We start from the raw sequence: 24,659 nt of genomic DNA, 5'->3' as shown, positions 1-24,659 counted from the left end.
ATTACTTTGTCGGTCAAATACAGTTTACATGCTCGTGGGCGTTTATTATATGACGTTCGGCCTTTTGATTTAAAAAAAACAACAATCCTTCCATATTCTTCACTAGTCAAGATATCTCCAAGAAGTGCACTAATTAGCAACCGACTTTATTTGCAAGTGACGTATCTTTCTGCTACTCCCCTCAAAAGAATTGGCGAATTTGACTCTGCGAACAAGGTCCTTGATTTTTCTAGGAGTGTTCGATTAATTCTTCCTAAACTCATCGAAGAATCTTTGGAAATATTTCTTTCCGTTTAGCGCAGATGGATTAAACAACGTGCAGTCATTAAACCTAATTCTTCGATTCTTATTGGCTTTTGATTATTTAACATCGGTAAAGTTCATGTCAACTATCCTTGCGCACACTACCTACTTTGAACCTTACATGGCTGAATTAAAGTCACAGAATATTTACACCTCCCTGATTAACTTGACTAAGTGTTCTGCTCCAGGTGTCATTTCGTGCGACCACAGATACCACTTCTATATTTACCTAAAAATTCAACTAAATATTCATATTTCTTTGAGTCAAAACCAATATAATCATTTCTGCCGGATATTTTCACACTTTCTTTCTTGAGAATCCAGCCTATTTTTTTCTTTACTCTAATATTTCTCTTATTGACAATACCTTTTGGCACAATGTCAGCACTGTGAAAACCTAGAATCTCACTTTTCATTCTTTACAATACATGCTTTCAAGGTCTTTATTTTTGTGATGACAATTAAAGACCATTAGCTAAGTCTATTTTCTATCACATTTTTTGTTGCAATGCTACAATCTTCTTTCACTCCTTTCTCCGTAGCCCAGGAGGCCGCGCTATCGGCTCGTTATCCTTTGTTTGGCGTGGCGATTCCCCTGAGGTCCCCTGGGGTCCCTCCGGGCCTATTCCACGCGCTCCTCGGAGCGAATGACATTGAGGTGGGCGGAGTTCCAGTCTAGCCTGTCCAAGGAAAAACATGAAAAATGAGTTTCAATGCACTTCTTTAATGTTTATGCTAATGACAAGCAAATTTGAATTGCGCAAAAAAAGGCAGCATTTGATACCAACATGGAAGTCCTGTATTCACATCAACTAATTCTACAAACATGAAAATCCTTAATTGATCAAACTGCTCACGTCTTAACAATTCAAGTCCCGTCATTCGTTTCATGTTCTCTCCATTGTTTAAATCTTTCTTTATTAAATCCGAAGGAGAATTAAGTAATTAAAATTTCGGTCTATTCAGATAATTCCTATTTTATTTTGGAATTGTTTAATTTATTTCGATTAATTCAAAGGTTATCGTCTCCCTCCAAGCGTTTTTTTTTCTAAGCGTTTCCAAGAGTTTCCCAAGAGTTTCTCACTGTAGCTAATGTGTACAAATTTCCAAGCAGCACCTACTTTAACACTTTTGTCGTAAAAATCTAAAAATAATAAAATGATGAGTCTGATAGTCCTCGGACCAATTTAATGGAACTTAATATTAACTTGTGAAAAACATAACTCTGCATCTCCGTTAAGCGACGAAGTTTTTATTTTTCCAAATAAATAGGATATGAATTAATATTGCCTCATTACTTGTTGTATGTGTTCTCTAAATTTAGATCCTTTTTATTTGGCATGGGTATCGTTTGATTCGGTGCATGGTTTTAGGCTTTTCATCGCGAGATTTCGTGTTCGAATCTTGACGCCCGTATTACTACTATAGCCCAGCGTAAGAAACCAAAACCACGCTTTATTAGCAGGAGATATGAAATTTATTATTACACACAATTCCGCCAGGCTTTTATAGAGCGTCAGGCAAGGGTTGTTGAGGACCCAAAAATCCATTCGTGTCTGCATATAAAAGTGTTTATTAAATGCATATTTAATCTTATGTTACTCATAGTAACCAAAGATCGTACAAGTACATGTTCACAGAAACACGACTATATACAACACATAAATAATCCTTGTGTATAAACATAAACAGTTTCAGGTTTCACTTTGTGGAATTCCTTCATGACGAGGGTGAAAAAGAAACTTAACACTTCCAAATTTGGCGACCCCTTCACTATGACAGGTTTGTGGTGGTCAATGAAATAATATACCTCTCCCGATCCCCTCTCCTAAAATTCTTCAAAAGACTTCAATATCTTTACGCTCAAACGCCAACCCCACTAAGGCGGTGATGATCATCGACCGTCTCTTAATAAGGGTCAAACCATTGTAGACAAACACCCCCCTAATTAAATGTAGAACACAATGTGTTTTTTTCCGCCGCTATTTCTAAGAACGATGGAGTGTGTTCTTAATTTGATGATCATTTAATTAACATAAACTTACGCAAATGTGAGCCAGGAAGCTTCCAATGGATACCCACCCCCTAGCCCACTAATAGGTTGCTGCATGTGCACGCAACTTACCCCCTCTCCCTGAGTCCCCCTACATTACCCCCTCTCCTTTCCGCTAACTCCCCTCTTGAGCCAGACTGTATAAGTTGAAAAATTTGCATGTATGTTACCTGATGATGATGTGCATGGTCGTGAAATATTAAATCTTGATTGTTGAAGAGTAGAGTTTCTTTTTTACCCTCACCTTTTGTATAACTTAATTATATTTTTTTTAGACTTTCTGAAAATTAATTTCTGTGATTAGTTTCGATTAGGTCTTGGCCGAGTATTTTTTGGGGAAATGATATAACCCCTGTATACTATCCTGATAGTGTCTTGCTCTCTCATATTATCCTTTTTGTTGACTCTGCCATTGTAATTTGGTCCAAAATAATGCCCTAGGAGATTCATAAAAACGGACGCTTCCTGTACCGTTCTTATTATTTAAGTCGTGACTTCTCTTTTTGTTAATAAGTATGTTTCCTAAGTAAATAATTCAAGGTTCTCATAAAGCTCTACACTCGTAGCTTCTTTGCAGCAAACCTAGCGGATACTCATTTATTTTTCTACCCGTTTTTATTGTTTTGAATAAATATGCAAACTTCAGGAGAAATTTAGGAATTGCACTCAACCGGTGGAGGCAGTTTGATGGTAATATATCGAAATCCTAAGTTATGCTATATGTCTAAGGCCTTACTAACTTAATGCTAGATACGCTAATGCTTTAAAATCGATAGGAAAGGTTGGCCATTCTCTCCATCCACTTAATTCATGCTTTTCTTCGTTTCATTTGACCTATGTAGCTTATCTTATTCAGTATCTAGATAACCTAGCCAATGATGTAAACTCCGACAAAATCTATAACACTAAACCCTGCATCAAGTGAATGGAATGGAATCAGTGTTTTAATCCTTGTTAGTTTACCTCCGTCAGTATTTACTATTTAACTTTAACTTTGCCCCATGTCTAGACCTTCCCCGTTAGTCTTCTTTTCGCCCATTTGAATGTATCCACATTTCTCCAATTACACTCTAGATATACCCTTTTACCACACGGACGACGGTTGAACATCTTGAAAGAGTGCGTTCTATATAGCAAATTTATTGAATATTAATATGATTTTCTTAACTGGTCATAATCAAATACTCTCAATGTCCTTGTAAACATTTGCATCGATTGGGATTTCATTTGTGAAGGGCCCACGTTAACCTCCAGATCTTTTATTTTATCCTCTGAACTTATTTTCTTAAGCCATATTCCTAATTTTCGAATATGTTTCTATTTTGCTCTCTTTCATTCTGCCGCATTTTATGCACGCTACCTGTATAATGATTTCTTATTACGTTTAGAAGGGATTTCATTACATAATGGCGTCGGCCAAGTGAACGTTTAGCATAGGGACGTGGAATGTTGGGACAATGATGAGGACAGGTAAATTAAATAATATAAAGTAACAGATGGAAAGAGGAAACACGTGTTTTAGGTGTACACGAGTTGAAATGGAAGGATAGCGGGGATTGCTGGAGTGATAATTATAGAATAATATACAGCTACGGGGATGAGAGCCGACGAGGGGTTGCCATTATATTAAATAAGGAGGTAGAAAGTAACGTGTTCAACATAGAACAGGCAACGGATTGCACATTACTAGTCGAGATAAAAGCAGAACCGACGAACGAACGAGAGTGTGCTGCTGCAGAAAAACATTTGATAGTCATGGGGAATTGGAATACAACCATAGCAAAGGAAAAATGGTGATGTGGAGGATTACGGTTTAGGCAAGAGGAATGACCACAGGGAGAAAGCAATTGAGTTCTGCCAGAGACAAGGAAACCATGGATCACGGTGGAGTAATTAGAAAGATAGATGAGAGAAGGATGTGGAAGATTATCAGTAAAAAGTTAAGTCGAAAGAAGTACGAAGAGTTAAATAATAAATTGAGATGGGTAAGAAATTGAGCAAAATAAGAGTGGTGGAAGACGCTGCGTAAGAGTATGGAAAGTTTGTAGATGAAGGGAGACATTGGTGGTTAAGTTACAAGCATTATGAAGAACTTGAGATAGAAATAAGAGTCGACCTGTAATTTATAAAATTCTATCACAAGGAGGAGTGAATTAATGAATGGAACGTTGAGCAAGGATATTAAGAAAACGTTTGTTGAAAATTTCATATGAAGCGTTCTTATATACTGCGCTGAAACATGATCATTGAAGCAAGAGGATAGGCGTGGATAGGAAGCCTTTGAAATTTTGGTGTTGGGAAGGACAGAGAAGGTTAATTGGTCAAAAAGAAAAAACATGTGAGAAAGTTCGGGGTATAATGGGGGGGGGGATAGAGAATTAGGAGGAATCATAAGGAGACAAGAAAAATTTATGAAAATCATATAGACTAAAAGTGGAATGTTGAAGACTGTGAAATTAAAGAAGAATTTTAGACAAACTAGAATAGGGAAGGAATGGTTAAGGGATAATGCACGAGATTAAAGGGGTAAAAATTATACAGAAATGAGGGGGGGCTGTTGTAGAGTAGGATGTATAGCTGTGCTTTGTTAGGAGAAAAAAAATTTTATTTGGTACTTGCGTAAATAGAAATCCTATCCTAATTGGTAGATTACTTAATAGTAAGAAAGGTCCCTCATTCAAATCTCCCTCCTTGCTTAGCTTATTCTTGTTAATATTACTTCACAGCCTTAAATGCTGCAGGTTGCGATCACAATCTTGAGACTGAATCATTACGAGGTTTAAATCAGGCCACCTGCATCTCCTGTCCATACTTTCTTTCGATATATATTTTTGAATAAACACCACTGTTGAGCGCCTTCTAAACATCTGCCATTCGGGAATATTTTAGCTGTCTAATTAAAATAAATATGTGATCAGAGAAATATTAAGCAAGTATATATTTACCAATAATTAATATGAAACAAAGGTCTGATTTTGAAAATCCTGAAAAAGTATCATACCGGCATAAATGTCTTTCAGCAGGCCATACATTCCGAAGTATGGTGTATGGTGCCATTCCAAACAGGGATGCAGGATACCCTCTGTAGAGGCCCCTGACTCCTTCTTTTTAATGATCCCTCGAATGGCCTGTTTTAATGGAAAATTAAATAAAATAAACCTACAAAATAAGAAGATATATATGACGATTTTCATGTTTAATTTGAATGCTACACCATTATTAAATACGGTTTTGAGGTCCATAATTATAAATTAGCACATATATTAATTTCACAAATGGCGTTTATACCCTGAATTACCTTATACTTCAATTCCATGAATTCTTTTTTCCATTGAAAATGAATAAAGGACATTCTCTACTTGAATAGGAAAGCTAATGTAGATGGGGAAACTTGAAAATTAAATTCTTTTGGAAAGATTTCTGCTTACCTGAGAGAGACTTCCGTGAATTTAAGACTGGAGACTGCCATCGTAGTTCTGGCCAAGTCCAGGGGATAGGTGGCCGAGTGAGCAAGTGTGCCTGCCATGGCGCTCATCAGAAAACTCCTGGCTGGCTTGGACCTTAATCAGGGTAAATCATCCAGTCAGAAGATTGCATTTCCAATATTGTAACTATGTAAGTTATCCCATAATCTACGAATATAAAAGCCATATCATTGACTCAATATTTTGACGTCATTGGATAATCTTGTAGATTGAATAAAATGTGGGTTAAATCATTACTTCAACGAGTCGTGACATGAAAGCAAAGACGTGCATTAAAATCAGCAAAGAAACATATTGCTTCGGTTTTTTTTATATGAATTTTAGAAGGAACTGCTGGTTATTCGATGGGTATGTCATTTATTGATACCTATATTCGGTTATAATGACATATTTTTTTGTAAGTGGTTTTCAAGCATTTTTATTGCGAAATCTACCGTTTATTTAATTTCTGGATTGACACAACCTGAAGAGTACAGGCTTCCATCCTTAACGTATCTAGTCGCGAACTAAGACTTAAAAAAATTCGCTCTCATCCTTTTCTGCAAAATTTCGATATTATCTCAAGACTTCAACAGTGCGCATTATTATTACTCTACCTCCCTTATCAATATTTCATCTTTCAAATTTCCTTCGCCAATTATAATGCACTGAGTTGGCCAATGCATACACTCGTCATCCCCTAACGCACTAAATTATTCACCCTAGCATGCTCTTCCTGCTTATAGGAAAAGCCTCTTTCTTTTATGTATCGGTTATCATATTCACGTACTACTTTGACAGAAATGGTCCAATTACAGTAGCAGAACTCTTTTACACGGTTCAATTTCATCTAGCCTTCCTATCTGAATATATCTGAAAATGTACACTGCTTCTGGCAATTCTGTCATTTTTCTTAAGTAAATTTCTACAAATTGTACCTCCTCATCGTGTACTTCAATTTATGTCTTTGAGGCACAGTTAAGATTCTGAAGGACTACGTTAATTCTTGAATTCTATTATTACGTTTAAAATATATGTCAGTGCTACTAGTGAGTTTTCGGGGATTTGTAAGTATCGTTCTGATGCTATGTATCCTTCGGACCACGAGGTCGTGCACTTACTCTTCCTCCGGCCGTCGGTCATCTTTGAGGAGGTGTTTCAAGGCGTCGTTCGCTGCGAAGGCAATACCGGAAGACGGGACGACCCTCACCAACGCAGCGGTGTTCCCCCGCCAGAGAGCTGTGGGGCCGTCCTCCCGGGCCCTCTTCAACAGCAACGACACCATGCTCCTAGTGGTCATCCTCATGTCGGAAACCTGAATCATTTCAGTAAACGCATCGTTAAACACAACATCGAGATCCATTATTTAATAAGTGCCAATAACAAACATTGAGGAAATGGATGGGAGAGTACGAAGCTCTTTAACATACGAGAGCCATGAAAATAAATGTATTAAATATTAGCTTGAATGCAGTCTTATTCATTTTTCTTTCGTAGTCCCGGTGAGTAACAATATGTTCTATGCAGTTGCAAAATAAACTTAATTATTTTAAATGAAAATGTTCCCATTCACTCTTAAGTGCACTGATATACACACATACATTTATATATAAAATATAAATAATATATTGTAGGAATTAGGAATAGAAATATTGGTGTTATCAATACTTTGTTAATGCGATACTAATTTAATTTACTAACCAGACTTGAATATCTCTAATATATAATACTCTTAACGGTAAAATCCATATACATGTAACGTATGGGTATACACATATATAAGTTCTCACGTATCTTTTGTTACAATTGTAGAAAGAGTTAACGAGTGGTTATTAATACCTGGAAGGTAATTTTTGTCCATTCTAATGGTGCCACAGCAGTTTTGGCAATGGCGGACGATATAGCTCCAGCCAGAAAACACGATAACAAACTTGTCTTCATCTGTAAATGAATATTAGTGAGACTTAAGTCCATCCATATTTATTATTTGCGTAGCTTATGGCGAAGAATATCATCATCTGATAAATGTATTGTTTATCATTTAATGGAGAGGGCACGATGACAGAAATTATGAACCCCTTTGATTGAAAAATGGCATCAATACCGAGAATCAATTGCCTCTTGGTGACCTGAGCCCATAGGAACCATCAAGTATTATTCAACGAACGAAATAAAATTGATTGACAGCATCTAGCACTAAAATACCTTGAATAATTTTCAAAGGGATGAATGATCTAGAGCATATATGTGATTAGCTATCGGCCTATTGACATTCGTAAATCCCAGCATTGTTCAATTAACTCGAAATTAAATTAAAAATGTCAATGTCTTACATGGACATAAAGCTCCTTCTTTTTGTGTAATCAAACAATAAGAAAAACAAAGGAGATATGTTTCCTATAGGTATCCACCTTCATGTCAGTACATCGTACCAACGCCTGTCCCTCTGTCTTTCAAAACTGCCATTTAATCTTCTCTCTTCCCCTACGACATTTGACATCCTGCGTTCACTCTTGGTTCAGTTCATTGGATGCTTTGCAAGGTTATACGAACTCAGTTCTTTGTATCGTCCAATTTAATTCTATATTCATGTCTCAGCGATGATGTCGCCAACCTTGTAACATATGCGAGATACTTTACATGCTAATGTTATCCTTATCCATCGTTTTTGTCCTATCTCCCCCTTCTTTCAATAAAGTTATTTATATGAAGCAATGCCACTATTAAAGTTCTAAATATAGACCATGTCATCAAAATATTAGTTTAAATGTTCAATGATAAAATTTTCTGTATATGAAGTTCTTATTACCTCACTACCTTTGTTTTCTTATAACTCGATCCATACCGTAACTAGTAGCCTGATATTTTTAATAAACATTGTAAACAATCGTTAACTAACACACTGAAATCTTAAGCAGGATATTGGTAAAAATATATTTATTTCACAATTTTCTTTTAAATTAGTCTCCTTACCATGAATGATCGAACCTTAAAAATAATGTTCTCCAATTAGTGTTTATAGCTGTAGTATCAGTAATTAATAAATTTTAAAAATCTTTCGCCTTTAATTTTTTTAATATGATTTGTGTTACGGAGATTATTATTATCATTTTAACAATCTTTGGTTCATTCTTTACGATTACGCTTATCCAAAACTGTACCAAATAATTCCCATTGTAGCATAGCAGTGGTATTTCTTAAACCAAACGCCGCAATAAAACAATCGTCAATTGATACAAATTATTCTCCTTTCTGCAGCTCCATTTTAACATGTAGCTTAGTAAAAATTCATTACATTGAACTTGCAGGGCAAAATTTAATTGAAAAATAAACAGGTTAAGCAAAAACCTGTCAAAAACATGTTGGAAAATATCGTCCTGGGTCATTCCCTAAGGCCCAGGTTTTAGTGAACACTCATATTAAAAATTGCATTAAACTTTGGGCTAAATAGAGACTTGATCGACTATTTATATCATCCTTATTATTATAAGGATATATTACTATAATGGATATGGTAAACTTACCTTATCCTCAGATGTGCTATCCATTTTTTCTCAGAAGTACTGAAAACACCAGCCACACAAACCCACACAACAATGTCAAACAGTTTTCACAGTGGTTTATTTCGCAGTGAGCAAATATCGCATCCACATTCATCGAATGAGGGAAAATATTCTGAATTCTTTGTTTGGTAGCGCAACAATGGAAGCGTTCGGCTGATAGATATGGCATAGGCAATGTGGGAGTTAAAAATTAAATTATAAAGGCGGTTAGGTTTTATTTATTCGGAAGAAACAGGATAAACTATTTAATCGTCGTTTAAAGGACACCATGTTAAAATATTTCAAAGAGAATTGCATTATTTTAGGTTAAATATATATGGTCATTACAAACAACAAAAATAAGCGTGCTACATTACCCTTGATGTTTAAACTCCTCATTTTCTCTAAATGCTTTTAATATTTATACAAAATTAATTTAAATACAAAACTATTTTTGACTTTCCTAACTCGAATGATAATATTTTTTAACGTTCCGCCTTCCATCAAGGACGGTCGGACTCTCGAACCCAGAGCACCCTCGAGATATTAGCTTTTAAGGCTATAGCGGGATAAGATGGAAAAATCTGCCTGTTTTTAGCACATAAACTCAAGTGCATGTCAATAAATAACGATTTTTGATATATTTTTTCGTTATTTCTAATAGCGGGATCAGATTTACCATTTTCAGACCAGAAAATGCTCAAAATACGACAAACCCTATTTTTTTGATATTTTTTCCCATATTATTAGCACATAACCTCAACTGCATGTTAACGAAGAACGATTTTTTATCTATGTTCAGCACATACACAGACAGACAGCTCAATTCACACTCAAATCCCTCAGTATTAAAGTCTCATCTCTTGCTCACGTACAGTTCCACCACTCACAGTGCTGTTCACTCACAGTTCAGTTCACACCCAGTTCACTCAAGAGTTCAGCTCACTCACAGTAATGACTCACCGTATTTAGTATACTCGCGCGCACAGAAAATACAGTCCACCAGTTCAGTTCTCGAGTGACGACTGACTGTCAGCAATACATTTCCCTCAGCCAAACTGCACAATCATCGCAACAATCCCGGTTAATAAAACAATATCCCGAGCGTCCATTACAACAATATCTCATCAAACCACAATAATTCTGTATTATTCAACGCGAACACATCCAAATAATCTTAACAAACTAATCTTTACAAAGACTCCAAATCTCCCTTTCAAATACGAAAATATTTATTGACTATCTGTTAATCTATGGAGCTTCACCCAAAATTATAATACGCATTCAATAAAATAATGCTAATTTAGCATTGGTAATATGTAGTTTTTAATATTTGCCCCCCTTATCATTTTAATGAGCAAAATAAACGGAATGTGAACTTCAATATAGGGCGTCTGGAATTATGAAATCAAGCAGTAATATGAATATTTCTAGCTAATGAGTTATTATCCACGTAAAATGTTGGTCTCTCCATGTTTCAAGGCATGCCTTTTTCCAGAAACAATTCGTCAATACAATCGTAACAAAACCACTCATTAAGTGATAAATTCATAATTGCACATATATGTACCCTGGTAGAAATGAAAATACATAGCTATTAACGAGCCATTCTGAAAGCTCGAAACGAGCCTGTACAATTGGCTTGTTTTAATTATTTATGAAACGCTTTTTTCATCTATTTTAATCATTTAATGGATACATTAAAAATATTAATTTAATAGGTAAGAACAAGCTAAGGTGTGATATCTTAATTGTTGCAAATTCTTTTTCGTAGATATTTCATAGCTATTGAAAGTAAGCTAATATAAACCTATTTTGACAACTCATTTACAATTGAAAATGAATGTCTAATTTTTAGAGTTTACACTTTCTCATTGGAAAGTCTGTTTAATAGCTATTTACTATCAAGTCATAACTGAATCAATAGTTGTCTATTTTTACTAGCCATTTTCTAATTAACTAGCCATTTTTAATATTCGCGTTTCTACGAGAATATGGTAGTCCTTTATATTGTATTTTTATGCACGCATGTGGTTTTATTTCTCTATCGCACTTAACTTATCCTTGTTCTAGTTTGTTCTAGTCCTATAAATAATATATTTCACAAAACAGGATATCATAGCCTTTCGTATTTTTTCTCAAGAATTATTTTTACAATAAAATTACTATTCGGGTCTTCTAAAATCGCACTGCCTTTCAAAATCAAATATTTTGTAATAATGTGGGTAATTTACGAAATTAATTCGTGTTTCTCGCCCATTCATATGCGCGTAATTTAAGTTCTATTGTCTATTGTAACTGTTGTCTCGCACATATAGGAGGCAAGCATTATGGTAAAATAAAACTCTCACCGAGAATGAACAAAAATCAAATTATTAACAGATCGGATTAGAGTACAAAGACTTTTAAAATGTGAATACTACATGCAGAAACTATAATTTGTTGAGTAATCATTACGCTAGTTCAATTTCAGTATTTTATAACAGTTATATACCGTGTAGCATTTATTCAGAACACTTACTAAGACGTATGTAGGTATATAATGATTTTTTTGTTAAAAGCTTAAATAGGTAATACCTGATCCCGCTATTAGAAATAACAAATAAATATACCAAAAATAGTTATTTATTGACATTCAGTTGAGTTTGTGTACTAAAAACGTAGGGGAAAATACCAAAAAATAGGTTTTTTCGAATTTTGAGGATGTTTCGGAGAAAAAATGGCAACTCCAATCCCGCCATTCAAAAGAACGGAAAAAATACACGAGAAAAACTTATTAAGAAGTTTGCCAAAAATTGAATTGAAAAATTCAAGTATTTTTCCTGAAATCAATTTTAATTTTAAAAATCTGAAAAAAATCAGGATGTTTTTGGGCATAAAAACGTATGTTCATGAATTTTTTCAGATTTTTTAAAGCTAAGAATCGCTCAGGAAAAATGTTTTTCGAACAAACAGATTTTTTGCGATAGGAGATCCCTGGGGCCACCTAGGGAGCTGAAAATCAGGCTAAAGGGGCTTTTAAATATTTACTTTCGAGTGCTCAATCTCAAATAAGAATCCAGCCAAGCGCAGGTTTTACCATCTTATCCCGCTATAGCCGTTATTGTTTGGGGATCTTTTGTAATTTATAGAAGGTGATAATTGATTGTCCAATGCTTGATTCCTGAATATTGAAATCTTTGCATCAATTTAATGTTCCATATACCCTTTGAAACGTGATGACTTCGCACAATTTCCCGGGAGGAATGCGGACTCTGATTTCAATTTCGTGCTCATGAAGTGTAGCGTCCGATTCAAAAAGATAAGACCGGGGCGGTGGGTTGGGAAATGGAATTAAGAAGCATTAAAATGATTGAAAAGGCAGAGTATCAGCAGGGTCTAGAGAAAATCACAAGTGAGGGAAAAAAGCTGATTACTATCGAGGAATTGTGGAAATCCATAAATAGAATAATATCGAAAACCGTAAAAGAAACTATACGACCTCTTAATAGGAAAAAGACAAGGAAACCATTGATCACGGATGAGATTATAAGATAGACATATGAGAGACGGCAATAATAGACTTTAAATGACAGTTAGGCAGAGGGAAGTACAAAGAGTTAAATATTAAAGCAAGACGGTTAACAAATAAAGCAAAAGAAGCACGTGGTGGAAGACCTATTTGCAGGGGAAGGGTGAAATTGGTGCGCTATTGTTAAAACACTATTGGAAATAAGAAGGGAAGATCTATGTTAACAGCTACAGATAATTCGAGTAAGGTGTTAGTTGAAAAATAAAAGATCCAGGAGCGATGGAAGGAATATAAGAGAGAACTGTGTGGCAAAGGACTTAAGCTAACAAGGTTAGACATAGAAAGAGAACATGACGTAGAGGAAGTTAGCTTAGGTCCAGGTATACTCGACGGTGAGATAGAAAGGTCATTTAGAGAGACGAAATCAAATAATGCCGTGGGGGTAGACAATATTCCTGCAGAACTACTAAAAGGTTTAGGAAAATGTGGGGGAAGAGTCTATATGGACTGATTCGTAGTATCTATGGGGAAGGAATCTGGCCGGAAGACTTTGTGAGATCAGTGTTTGAGGGTCATCCGTTTGGGTTTAGGAAGGGGAGAGGCACGCTTGATGCCATTGCAGTAATGAGATCACTAATGGAGAGGCATATAGAATACAATCAGGACGTATTTGCCTGTTTCCTAGATTTCAAAAAGGCGTTTAATAGAGAGAAGTAGGAAAAAATAATGGGTATATTGCAGAAAATTGGAATAGATTGGAGGGACAGGAGTCTAATCCGCACCTGTACATGCCTCAGACTGCTCAGGTGCGAGTGGGAGACAGAAAGTCCGAATGGACAGTGTTAAGAAGAGGTGTAAGACAGGGTTGTCCATTGTCACCGGTGCTGTTCAACGCATATACGTATGTAGAGGAAATGATGAAAGAGAGGCATGGGAAGAACTGGATTCAGGAATAAAGGCGGAGGGGAACTCGTAAAATCAGTTAGGTTTGCTGATGACCAAGCTCTAATTTGTCAGTCAGCCAAGAGGTTGCAAGCATTGCTGAGTGCGCTGGAAATTCAGTGCGATAGAAATAGGACGAGAATCCATATTAATAAAAAAAGGTTATGCGATTTTCCAGAAAGAAAAAGATGAAGGTAAGAATTAAAATAGGAAGCAAAAAATAGAGCAGGTGGAACAGTTTACGGATCTCGGATGTGTTTTGGACCAAAATGGTCAAAGTAGTAGGGACGTAAGGAGAACAATTGCAGTGGGGTGTTGAAGAATGTAACAGAGGGGAGAATGTTAGGCAAACGAGGTAAGGACAGGAATAGGATAGGGATGTTGGACGGGATGAAGGGAGGAAGGAAGTACACAGAGATGAAGAGGGACTTGATGTGGAGTAGGTTGCTGGATTGTATTTTGTTAGGAGTAACATAATATTTATTTGGTAGCTGTGTGCATCCAAAAACCTAACTTAACCGGTAGATGTCATAATATAGTAATAGCATTTGAATTGGTTTCCAAGGACAAATAAACAACACATGTAAAAAGTAATGAAAACAATAATTATCTCAAAACCTTCTCTAATATTTTGTTTCATTTCTTGGGTGTAATATTGATAAGGAAATTTATCGACACGGATTAGGCGTATCCGTCCTCGTATTCGACCATTTTCATGGAATAGTTTTTATTCGTGGATAATATTCGTAATTGTTGAGTAAATAAATATTATTTGTATGACATTTATTTTAATCGTGAATTTGTAGCTCTCACACATCTGTTCGACTGATAAACCAGTACAAATTTTAATTTTACATTTAATTCAATGTAATATTGCATTCATTTAAGTTAAACAACAAATGGCAAATTTAAACTTCACTTCTCATGTTTTTAGGGGGAATAACTGCGTTTTTTACGCGTGGATTCGTTAAAAAAACTCTTAGGAAGACATCTCTAGACACCAGCAGTGAAACTCCACGTATATGTGCAAAGTAGATGCGGGAAAAAATGAGGATCTTTAGTATAATCGTTTGCAAAATGAAATCTCAAAGGGAAGTTCGGGGTCAAAAATCAAACTAAGTCCACCCAGATCATTGCCTCTCCTTCCTCTCCTGCTATTTTTACTTGGATGTCATTTTCAACCAGAATGCGTTGATACATTTGGTGGTTAAAGAGGATCAACGGAAAAAATATCACAGCTCGTCTTGGATTTGTGAGAAAACCGAAAATCTAGCGGAGGGGGCGTCATCCTTCCGGCCGGCACCGATTTTCGGGGGTGCGAGGGGATCCCACCGCGGTCGCAATATTTATATCTGTGATTAATGATGTGATAAAAGATTTTGATAATTTACCATGATGCAATATTTAATCTGCAATTGAGTAAAGCAAACAAAAGAAATCAAAAGCCATGCACAGCCATTAAATCATACCCAACGTCCTTGTAGTGAATGCAGCAAACTCGAACGCAAACAGCATTAATGCTGTACTCCTGAGAGGCCTCATCCACCCAAAGCAAAGACAAATTATCTGTTAAGTTAAATTACATTATGTATGGGAACAGATTTAGGAACAACATGATCAATTCGCACAGCTTCCTGGGAGCGTATCTGATCACACTTGAGATATTATGAAGTGTAACATTCGATTCAATAAGATAAGGCAGGGAAGGCCGGTTAGGAAATGGAATGGAGAATCATTAACTGGGTTGACAAGGAAGGAGTACCAGCAGGCTGTAGAGAAAAGCATGAGTGAGTGAAAGGAGCTGAATACTATTGAGGAGAAATGGGAAAATACGTGTATCCAAATAGGGATATCAATAGCTGCAATAGAAACCATAGGAACTGTTAATCGGAAAAGTGCCGCCATCACTCCATGGCCGCCCCACTGAGGTCAGATGCCTTTTCAGCCGCCTCACTGAGGAGCAAACGCTGCACAGACTTCCTTTCGTCTGGCTCCCAGGGTTAAACTAGTGGTACTATCGTTAAATGAAGGAATAATAGAGTGTAATGATATAAGATTATACACATGATTTTTGCATCAGGTCTACGAGTCAAAGTAGATTTTTGATTTAGTCAATTAATTAAACACTGTTCCACTTCTAAGCTCTGCCGCGCACGACTGTAATTACTTTACCCCGCATTAAAAGCGATAATTTGATGTTATCCTCCCTCTACGTTGCTCACCGATCGTTCTCCTCTCTTTACCAGTGTCTTCAACAATCCAATGCCCCTAAATATGCCCTGCAATTCAGCTGCCTAAATTTGGGCATCTCAGCAATCCTTCAGTTTATCTGACTAACACTTGGTTTGTTTCCCTTTACATCCATTTTATTATTTCTATTTGTTCTCCACACCCGCATCTCGAAGGTGTCGTCTCTATCCACTATAGCGTTCACATTTCATAACTTGAACATCATGTTGTCGTCATTGCACCGATACGAAAGTTAAGCATGTAGGAAGGGTACACCTTCACTCACTTCGAAGAAATTGGAAAAACATCGTTTTCCCCCGTGCAACTTTCATCGTGTGGGGAGCGTCACCGCTCCCCCTCCCCCCATTCCCTAATTGCCGACCTCCTCCTCTCCGTCCCTCCCCTCGGCCAACCTTTAACCTTCCCCGCCCCTTCCTGGTAACACGCTCGCCGCCGACTCGTACGCAGAGCGAAACCGGAGGAGGAGGCTGGAGGGTGAAAAGGCTTTTTGTGTTCCACCGTGCGGCGGGTCTGACTGCGCGCGCGGCAGACGACCTCCTCCCCTGCTAGAAGTTTTCCCGCGCTTAATCTATCTCTCCCGCACAGGGATCCTCGAGGAACGAGGCACATTCTCCCCGTTTGTGGCGGACCGGCGGCGGGGACCACCTCGTCGACGCACTGATGCCAGTCCGAGAGGGAGACGAACCGTATCCTCGGGGTGAGTTTGTGTCCAATCCGACCACGGTGGAGCCGCTCGCGCCCTCGACAATCGGTGCCGGCAGGAAGAAAAACGCCTCCTCCGCTAGATTTTCGGTTTTCTCATAAATCCAAGACGAACTGTGATCTTTTTTACGTTGGCCCTCTTTCACCAACCATTGTGTTAACACATGCTGGCGAAAAACGACATCCAAGTAAAAAGGGTAGGAGAGGAAGGGAAGGTAATGATGTGGGCGGACTTATTTTGACTTTTGACCCCGAACCTCCCTTTGAGATTTCATTTTGCAAACGATTACACTAAAGATCCTCATTTTTGCCTGCGCCTACTTTTTAACCTAGGTATGTTAGCGTCCAGAGACATCATCCGAAGAGTTTTTTAACTGAATCCACGCGTTCAAAACTCATTTATTCCGCCTAAAAATACGGAATGTGAAGTTCAAAGGGTGTGTTGCCTGATATAAATAACGTGAGGAAGGAAATGGCGTTGAAAAGGTCGGTGGTTTTTTATTTTCGTTTTCTCCTATCCTTTCTGAGTGCATCTGTTTACTTGCTTATTATTTGTGTTTTAGTTCTTCAAATACCAATTGATTGAATTTACATAGCAGACTCATCCAGGCTTGTGGCCTTTTACGTACGAATATTTCCCATTGCATCATCTGATTGCTTCCCTTGATATCAGTCAAAAGTTCTAGGCTCTAGTCCACTTATGTATATATTTAGTTGTATTTACACTTTTGTACCGTCTAATTTCTGGTTGACATTCATATGTAGCGAGTAGTATGTAGTATTTTCTATTAAATACAAACTTGATCAAGTGCGAAAAAGAAATCGATCTCATTCCTTTTGTCGTAATTAGGAGTTATTTTAGAAAGCTGTAAACCCATTCCCGTTAATTCTTTATGGAACACCCTTGGACGTATTTTTTCAATATGACCTTGCATACTGGTTGCTCACTCAGTGATCGAGCGGGAGAGGTGGAAAAAGCAGCATTCTTTGATGACTAGTCTGATGTCAAAATCACCGGCCGCAGGGCTTCGCGAATGTGTCTGCAGTGAAAGTTTTTTTATCGTGCGGTAGCCCCTTTTGATTCCCGAGGTAGTTGGATCACTTGCAAATTCCACCACGCCAAAACGTCATCCATTTATTATGTAGCATCGGTTCATGGATGTACCTATTTGACTCTGGCACTACCTAAATTTGATGACCACAGAGTCTTCGACAAGACAGCGACGATCCAGCTCGTTATGGCCCTTCGGGATATGAGATGGAGTGACACAGAATACGAGCCGTTCATGCAATCCCCTAAGACTTGTCGCTTAGTTGCTTGTTATTTTTGGGTAGAATAAAAATTTCAAGTTTTAATGCTGCTATATTTCTTTAAGGATTTAAGTCTTATTCTGGTAAGTCTAATTCGGTGTACTCATAGAAAGGTCCTACCCCAGACTGTACTCTTGTGTCCTACCTCAGACTCCCTTTTATGTAACTCTGGTGTTTTAGACAGTTGGCAGTCTGATGATGAAACACAAATTCATGTTGCTATCTCGCAGATCTCCTTGCAAAATAATTTATTGTCGTTATTCAGAAGATATGAAGGACAGCTAAGGTAATTTTTGTCATTAGGGTTTGGTAGGTAATCTCGTTAAGGGTTGCGATATTAAGGTAAACGAGGAAGGTTGGAGAGAAACGCGGCGTCTGCATTAGCCTAATCTTAACGAAAGGCGTCAAGGAGTCCACAGTTCAATGGCGTACTCAACTTAAAGTGCTCTCCACATAGCACCACAAGCAGGGATTGGGATATCGCTGAAAAAAAAACAGCCATCGCCGTAATTAGAACGCCGGCTCTCACTGTGGAAATACAGTAAATTAGCTACCTCATCATCCCCGCCCGATGAAAATACTTATGCGAGCACGCAAAAAGAACTGTTGATCGACTTAGAGGGGACTCTTTCGGGGGGCAATAGTGTTTCACAGACGCGCGGGCATTAATTAAAATCGCATTCCGCATATTGTGGGAGTAAGAACCTTGGGAATGGTCTCTTGACGAGCTAACCAGTTTGTATGAAAAATGGGGAAGCTGTCACGTTCTACAATTATGGCGATAAATGTGTATCATGTGGCATTAACAAGAAAATAGGAACCATTACATTAATATGGGTATTGATCCTTTCAATGACACAAGGGGCATAATGGAACTTTGTCATTGAAGCCAAGCTCAGTTACTAATGTACTCTTTATCAGTTGTAATTCAGGGGTGTTGTCTCTCCTTTATAGCAGTATATATATGTTCAGTTCCCCAAGTAACATTCAAAATTTTTCTCTTTCTAGAATAAATCTAGCATCCATCTTTGATAAAACATGTTCTAAATACTTGAGAAAGGGGATCGAGATGGTGCGGGGGCTAATGTACTGGCTCAGAGGGCCCGGGTTCAAATCCCGACGGTGTTGAATATTTTTCAGAGGTATCCCGATCCCTACTTGAGGTGCTTTGTGGAGGGTACTTTAAGTGAGTACGCGGTCCGTCGGATGGGACGTTAAGCTGCGGACCCCTTGGCGCCTTTCGTAAAGAGTAGGTTTATGCCAACGCCGGGCTTCTCTCCACCCTTCATCCTTTCCTGTCCATCCCCTATGGCGCAAATGACCTCAGCTGTCGGTCGCCTCCCCTAAATACTACTACTATACTTGAGAAAAATGTCTACCATTCACAAGTCTATGTTTCTTTCTAGCAAATTTGTTTCATTGAATAAATTCCTATGATTATCTATTTATAAATAAACTACCTAAAGACTGATTAATCATGAAATCAGTATCAAATATTTTTTCCAAGATCATGGTTAACTTTATTACATGATATTATTTAGGTGAATTGAAAATTTTTCATTCTTGATAAAATAATGGAATGGGAACAAAAAAAAAACAGAAATAATGTGTTCTCATAACTTATGATTTTCTGAACCCAAATATGAATTGGTACACTTACCTATAGATTTGCATATGACATACAAGTATTATCATCAAATTGTATTTTATTAGAATGTATGAAAACTTAATCATTTATCAATATGACTTCCAAAATATATATTGCCAGTTTTTTCAAAGTATCTACCTCTTAGTTCAATAGTTTTACTTTGTAATCTATCCCTCATAGGCTTTTAATTAGACTATTTTTATTGTGTGTCATCCTGGTTATTTTATCATGAGTTTTAATTCTTTAAAAATAAAGTCACGCAGAAAGAGTGGCCATAATTGATATTTTTAGTAATATCACACACAACATAAAATTGCTTCCCTTAGATCAATATTTTCAGGAAGGCTTTTGAAGACAGGGCCTACAATGCTCTCTATGTAACCTCTTACAATTCCTATGACTAATGCAATCATTATAATTATATGTAGGTGCACAGTGCCAGGTGTTGGCTGAAGCTAAGAGAAACATAACAGGAAGGCAGCATTTTCGTTGGCAAACAATGCCAACTTGGATAACTGGAGCATCATACATGTCTCAAGTGAGTGAGTGTTCTTGTGCTTATTTGTAGGAGATCATGTTATTGTCTTCATAAGGGAAATATAGGCAGTGCCAGTAAAAAATACTGTGTTTTCTGGCCCATAAGATGCCCTTTTTTACTCCAAAATGTGTTCTAACATCAGTATCCTGGGGATACATGGATAAAACTTTCACTTATAAATGCAAGCTGATTTGCCGGAAAAAGACTCTGCATAAAGTATTTTTTCCTACATCAGGCATATAAAATGGTTGCCTTTATTACAAATTTCTATAATATATCTGTTTTGAGTAAGTAGTTTAATACAGCGTGTTAATGCTTCTTCAAAAGTACTTCCTAAAAAAGTCTCAAATAAATTGTAAATGTATACAATGTAGAATGGTTCGTTTAAACTCTCATGTGGTGCCACAGTGACACTTAATACTCAAATGCTTTGGGCAAATGCAGATGTTAACCCTCAGCTAAAACATGCACAACGTACCTTTCCAAATGAACTCAGCAGTCTACAGGCACTCAACCTTTTGCAGTATGAGAGTGTCATAAAAGCATATCACATAAAAATTTAATAACCTCATTGGATCTTAAGAGAGAAGATTGTCGTACAGTATTACATTTCAACTTTTATTCGTGAAATATGCTTCAGAATACGGAAACAAGGGAGCTGAAAAGCATTTTGGTCAAAAGATAATGAATTTCTGGGATTATATAATGAATAAATTTAGATTAACATGCAGCTCCTAATTGTTAATGTAAAAATCCATTTTTCTTCATAATTAAATGTTCACATCAAAATACCTTCATCTTTATCTGCTTGATCAAATATTTGTATTAAATTCTAACCTGTAAAATCACAATGCATGTTATGGGCTGGGAAATAAAAGTATTCATAGTTTCATTTTCCTATATTTATATTCATCCAATGTTTTCCAAAGATTAGCTATAAACCACAAGTCATTGAAAATAATAACCTTCACTCCTTGAAGGATTCCCAACCTCATTACTCTAACAATCTCAATGCACTAGTCAGTTTATCATGACAACATTTTACATGTCTACCTCCTTTATTCTGTACACAATCTAATTTGCAGTCAATCCAATGTCTATAGCATACCATACATGAGCAGCATATCTTGAATGAGTTGTAACTTGTGGAAAAGGACATGTCTCTTTTTATATTTTCATCGCATTTCCCCAATACCCTTCTAATGATTACTTTTTTGTTATATTGTCTAGACATAGATATTATTCCTATCCTATATTCCCCATCTATGTTTCACCCAAGGAGAGAGAGGTCATGAGTGAGGGTAATGCCTTAGTATATTAGTAAGTGCACACTTTCTATTTTGGTAATCCTGATGCAGTAGGAATTCAGAGAATTACTCTAATTCCAAAATTTCATCACTATGCACTTTTTCAATTTTAATTCTAATTGCCAAGTATTGCACCAATGTTGTATAGCATTAAGGCCATAAGCTAAATCTACTTTATCAACATAAAGTGCAAGTTGTCTCCCACAGGATTTCCTCTTCTGGAAACCTTGCTAGTTTAACATAAATAACCCTTGACCAACAAGGTGTCCCAATATAGAGCTAGCAATTACATGTTCCATAACCTTTCATGATAAGGATGTGAGGGAAATTGGTCTGCTATTCTTTGGTTCCTCCTTCTCTCTGTTTTTAAATATAAGTTTTACATGAGCCATTTTTCAATCACTGGGAACCTTGTGATCTACTAGGGACTTCTTAAATATGATTTCAAGATACAGTGCAAATTTCAATTCTAGTTCAATAGATAAGCAAGCTAGTATTTGATCAAATTTGTAGTATTTGTTAGGGCTTGTATATGTTATATATGTTTTTCACTCAAAGTTCTATTCCATTATATGAAATGCCAATTTTGGGTATCGTTTTGCAGAAATGATTTTATAAGCTATCAGAGACATTCTGTACAACATTGGGTAAAAAACTTTGAAAGGAGGAATTTAATAGGAAGGCTTTCCTAAACAGCTGATTACTCTTTTGCCTCCATTGTTTTTGGGGGAATAAACTGTAGGCTTATATTCCTGAACCTCTTTGACATAGGACCAAAATACTTTTGGATAATCATTTAAATTTTCTGCTAATCCATTCCTTTGAATTAACTCACAAAAATTTCCACCATCTGTCAAGGAAGTGAATTTGCATATCTTTAGTATTGTAGTGTTTACTAGCCTTCTAAATATTTGCAATTTAACTCTGTAAAATGCACTTTAAGCCATCATAAGCCCTTTTTTCATACTAGTAAATTTCTCTTTTGGGCTTCTTATTTTGAAGCCCATATTGGTAATATTTAGCATTTACTGCTCTGTGGTCACCAATATATACAGAAGACTTTAAGGTATATTTGTTGTCAACAAATCAAGAGTATTATCACCCCTAGCTGGAGAAGTAACATGTGATGCATGGCGTTCAAATTGAAAGAATTAAGAACAACTTGCAGGCATCTTTTTCTTTACCCCCTGTTTTAAAACTAAATACGCCAATCAATAGAAGGGACATTGATATCTTCACTAATTATTTTTTCTTGTTCATTTTTTTTGCTTGAAAAACTTTTAATTTGCTAATTCTTGTATTGAAATAACTCTTATTATCTGGTGGCCTATTAAGTACCCATACATAGGCTCTTTTGGATTGAGGACTCTAAATTGAACACTGAACACTTTACCTAGAAACACAAAACCATTACCTAGAATGTACACATAAAACATAAAATAAAATAAGAAATACAAAAAAAAATATCTTTCTGAACACTTTTTTCTGAGTAACTAAGTTGCATAGATACTTGAGCTATAACAACATCTATTCCGATGGTATAGTGCTCTTTCAATGTAAGTAATCAATTTTACATCTTGCTGACTGTTATTGCTCAAGATCAAGGTTTGCCAATTTCAACTGGCAAAGACTTTGCTAATGTTAATGGGATCGAAATATAAAAACAGGGAATGAGCAGGAGTCCCAGTTTCACAAAATTTTATTTAATCTAAAATTGTTGCCATTGTAAGTTGGTACAATGATACACTTTAACTATCATACGCTATGAACTTAAATACAAGTAAGCTTTAAATCATATGTCATAATCTCTACCATCAATGAACAATTAAAAGCCAACAGCACCTACTTCTTCCATTTAAATTGTCTCTAATTACTAAACCATATCACTTTAAAGTGAATTACTAAACTGCAAAGACTCACTTTCCTCCTCTGCCACTGGCTGTGATGCCCCCATGGGGCCACGGGCAGTGGGGACAAGGGGTGGATGGGAGCAGCGCCCCTGCCCTCTGATGCAGAAGCAAGGAGGAGGGTGCAGGAAAGAATACAATTGCACTTGGGGAGGGCAGCCGACTCCTCCCTGCTACTGGCACTCAGCTCTTTGCCGCCGCACTCAGGAGATACAGTGCCATCCCTATTGGTGGTGTTCGGGAGAGGGCCTGAAATATCAAGGACGTTGAATTCAAAGATGTCTTTGCTAAATATGCTGCTTGCAGAAAATAATCTCCCTGCACATGATAAAAATGTTCATGCAACTACATAATCACATTTCATTATTTTTTAATTCAGAGAGATAATATTTTGTATAAAAAATTTCAGTTGAATTGAGGTGAATTGAATGACATGAAACTTAATGAGCATTGTTATTAATACTTGAAATTTTTTTGAATTACTTGCAATGATGTAATAAATGAGCACTACCTGTTCATTTATAGTTTTCTCTCTCAGGACAAATGTTTCAAATTAATGTATTTAATGGCGAGCCAAGGATGAAATATATTAGATGAACTTTAATATGATGTTGCATTTATTTTTAGTGATTACATCATTATATCCTATTTTAGTTTTGAATAAGAATATGTGAAAATGTTGGGAGTGTAAAGGCGCATGCTTGCTGGAATGCTTCCAAGAAATTGGAAAGTTGTCTCTGGAGTTGCTTACAGTTTAAGGATGAGAGTAAAATCGCTCATCCTTAAAATGCAGGCAACCCCCAAGACAACCTACTAAGTTCTTGGAAGCACTCCAGCAAGCGTGACCATGATTCATTGAGCACGCAATTCCTTGATGCAAGAAAAAATTTGGCATAGCCTCCCCCAAATTAAGACAGTAGGGGGACCTATGGGGACCCACTCACCTCAGGCACACAGAAGAGCGGGTTACCATGCCCACCCACCACCCTTAGACCCTAGGCCAAGTGCTTGATTCTTAAGTTGGAACTGCTACAATGTGGAAATTACTTTTAAATCTTCTCTTCATGAATTTATAAACAAATAAACTCAATTAAAACTCACACTATTGAGTGGGATAATATTTTCCCCAACAAACCATCATATAAAATGTTATAAATCTTTTAATGTAATGATGATTTATT

At 36.7% G+C, this 24,659-nt stretch overlaps 1 protein-coding gene across 1 annotated transcript; it reads right to left on the bottom strand.

The window, feature by feature from the left end:
- Window positions 1-925: 925 nt before the first annotated feature.
- Window positions 926-24,451, bottom strand: LOC139696603 (mitochondrial coenzyme A transporter SLC25A42-like). Its single transcript, XM_071595408.1, has 6 exons — window positions 24,423-24,451; window positions 23,492-23,774; window positions 7,660-7,761; window positions 6,942-7,135; window positions 5,785-5,916; window positions 926-983 (listed from the first exon to the last, which is right to left on the bottom strand). Exons 1-6 carry the CDS (start codon window positions 24,449-24,451, stop codon window positions 926-928), a joined length of 798 nt encoding a protein of 265 aa, XP_071451509.1.
- Between the last annotated feature and the right edge of the window lie 208 nt (window positions 24,452-24,659).

Source organism: Hetaerina americana, unplaced genomic scaffold (genome assembly GCF_022747635.1).
Source record: "Hetaerina americana unplaced genomic scaffold, ioHetAmer1.1.p SCAF_7, whole genome shotgun sequence".
NCBI classification, from domain to species: Eukaryota; Metazoa; Arthropoda; class Insecta; order Odonata; family Calopterygidae; genus Hetaerina; species Hetaerina americana.
This window is presented reverse-complemented; position numbering and strand designations above follow the sequence as displayed.

Coding starts and splice junctions, on each gene's coding strand:
- LOC139696603 (XM_071595408.1), bottom strand. CDS start 24,451: ATGGTAACCCGCTCTTCTGTGTGCCTGAG. Junction 23,775..24,422: donor CGCTCTTCTGTGTGCCTGAG/GTGAGTGGGTCC, acceptor TTCTGCAAGCAG/CATATTTAGCAAAGACATCT. Junction 5,917..6,941: donor GACCGACGGCCGGAGGAAGA/GTAAGTGCACGA, acceptor ACCCTGATTAAG/GTCCAAGCCAGCCAGGAGTT.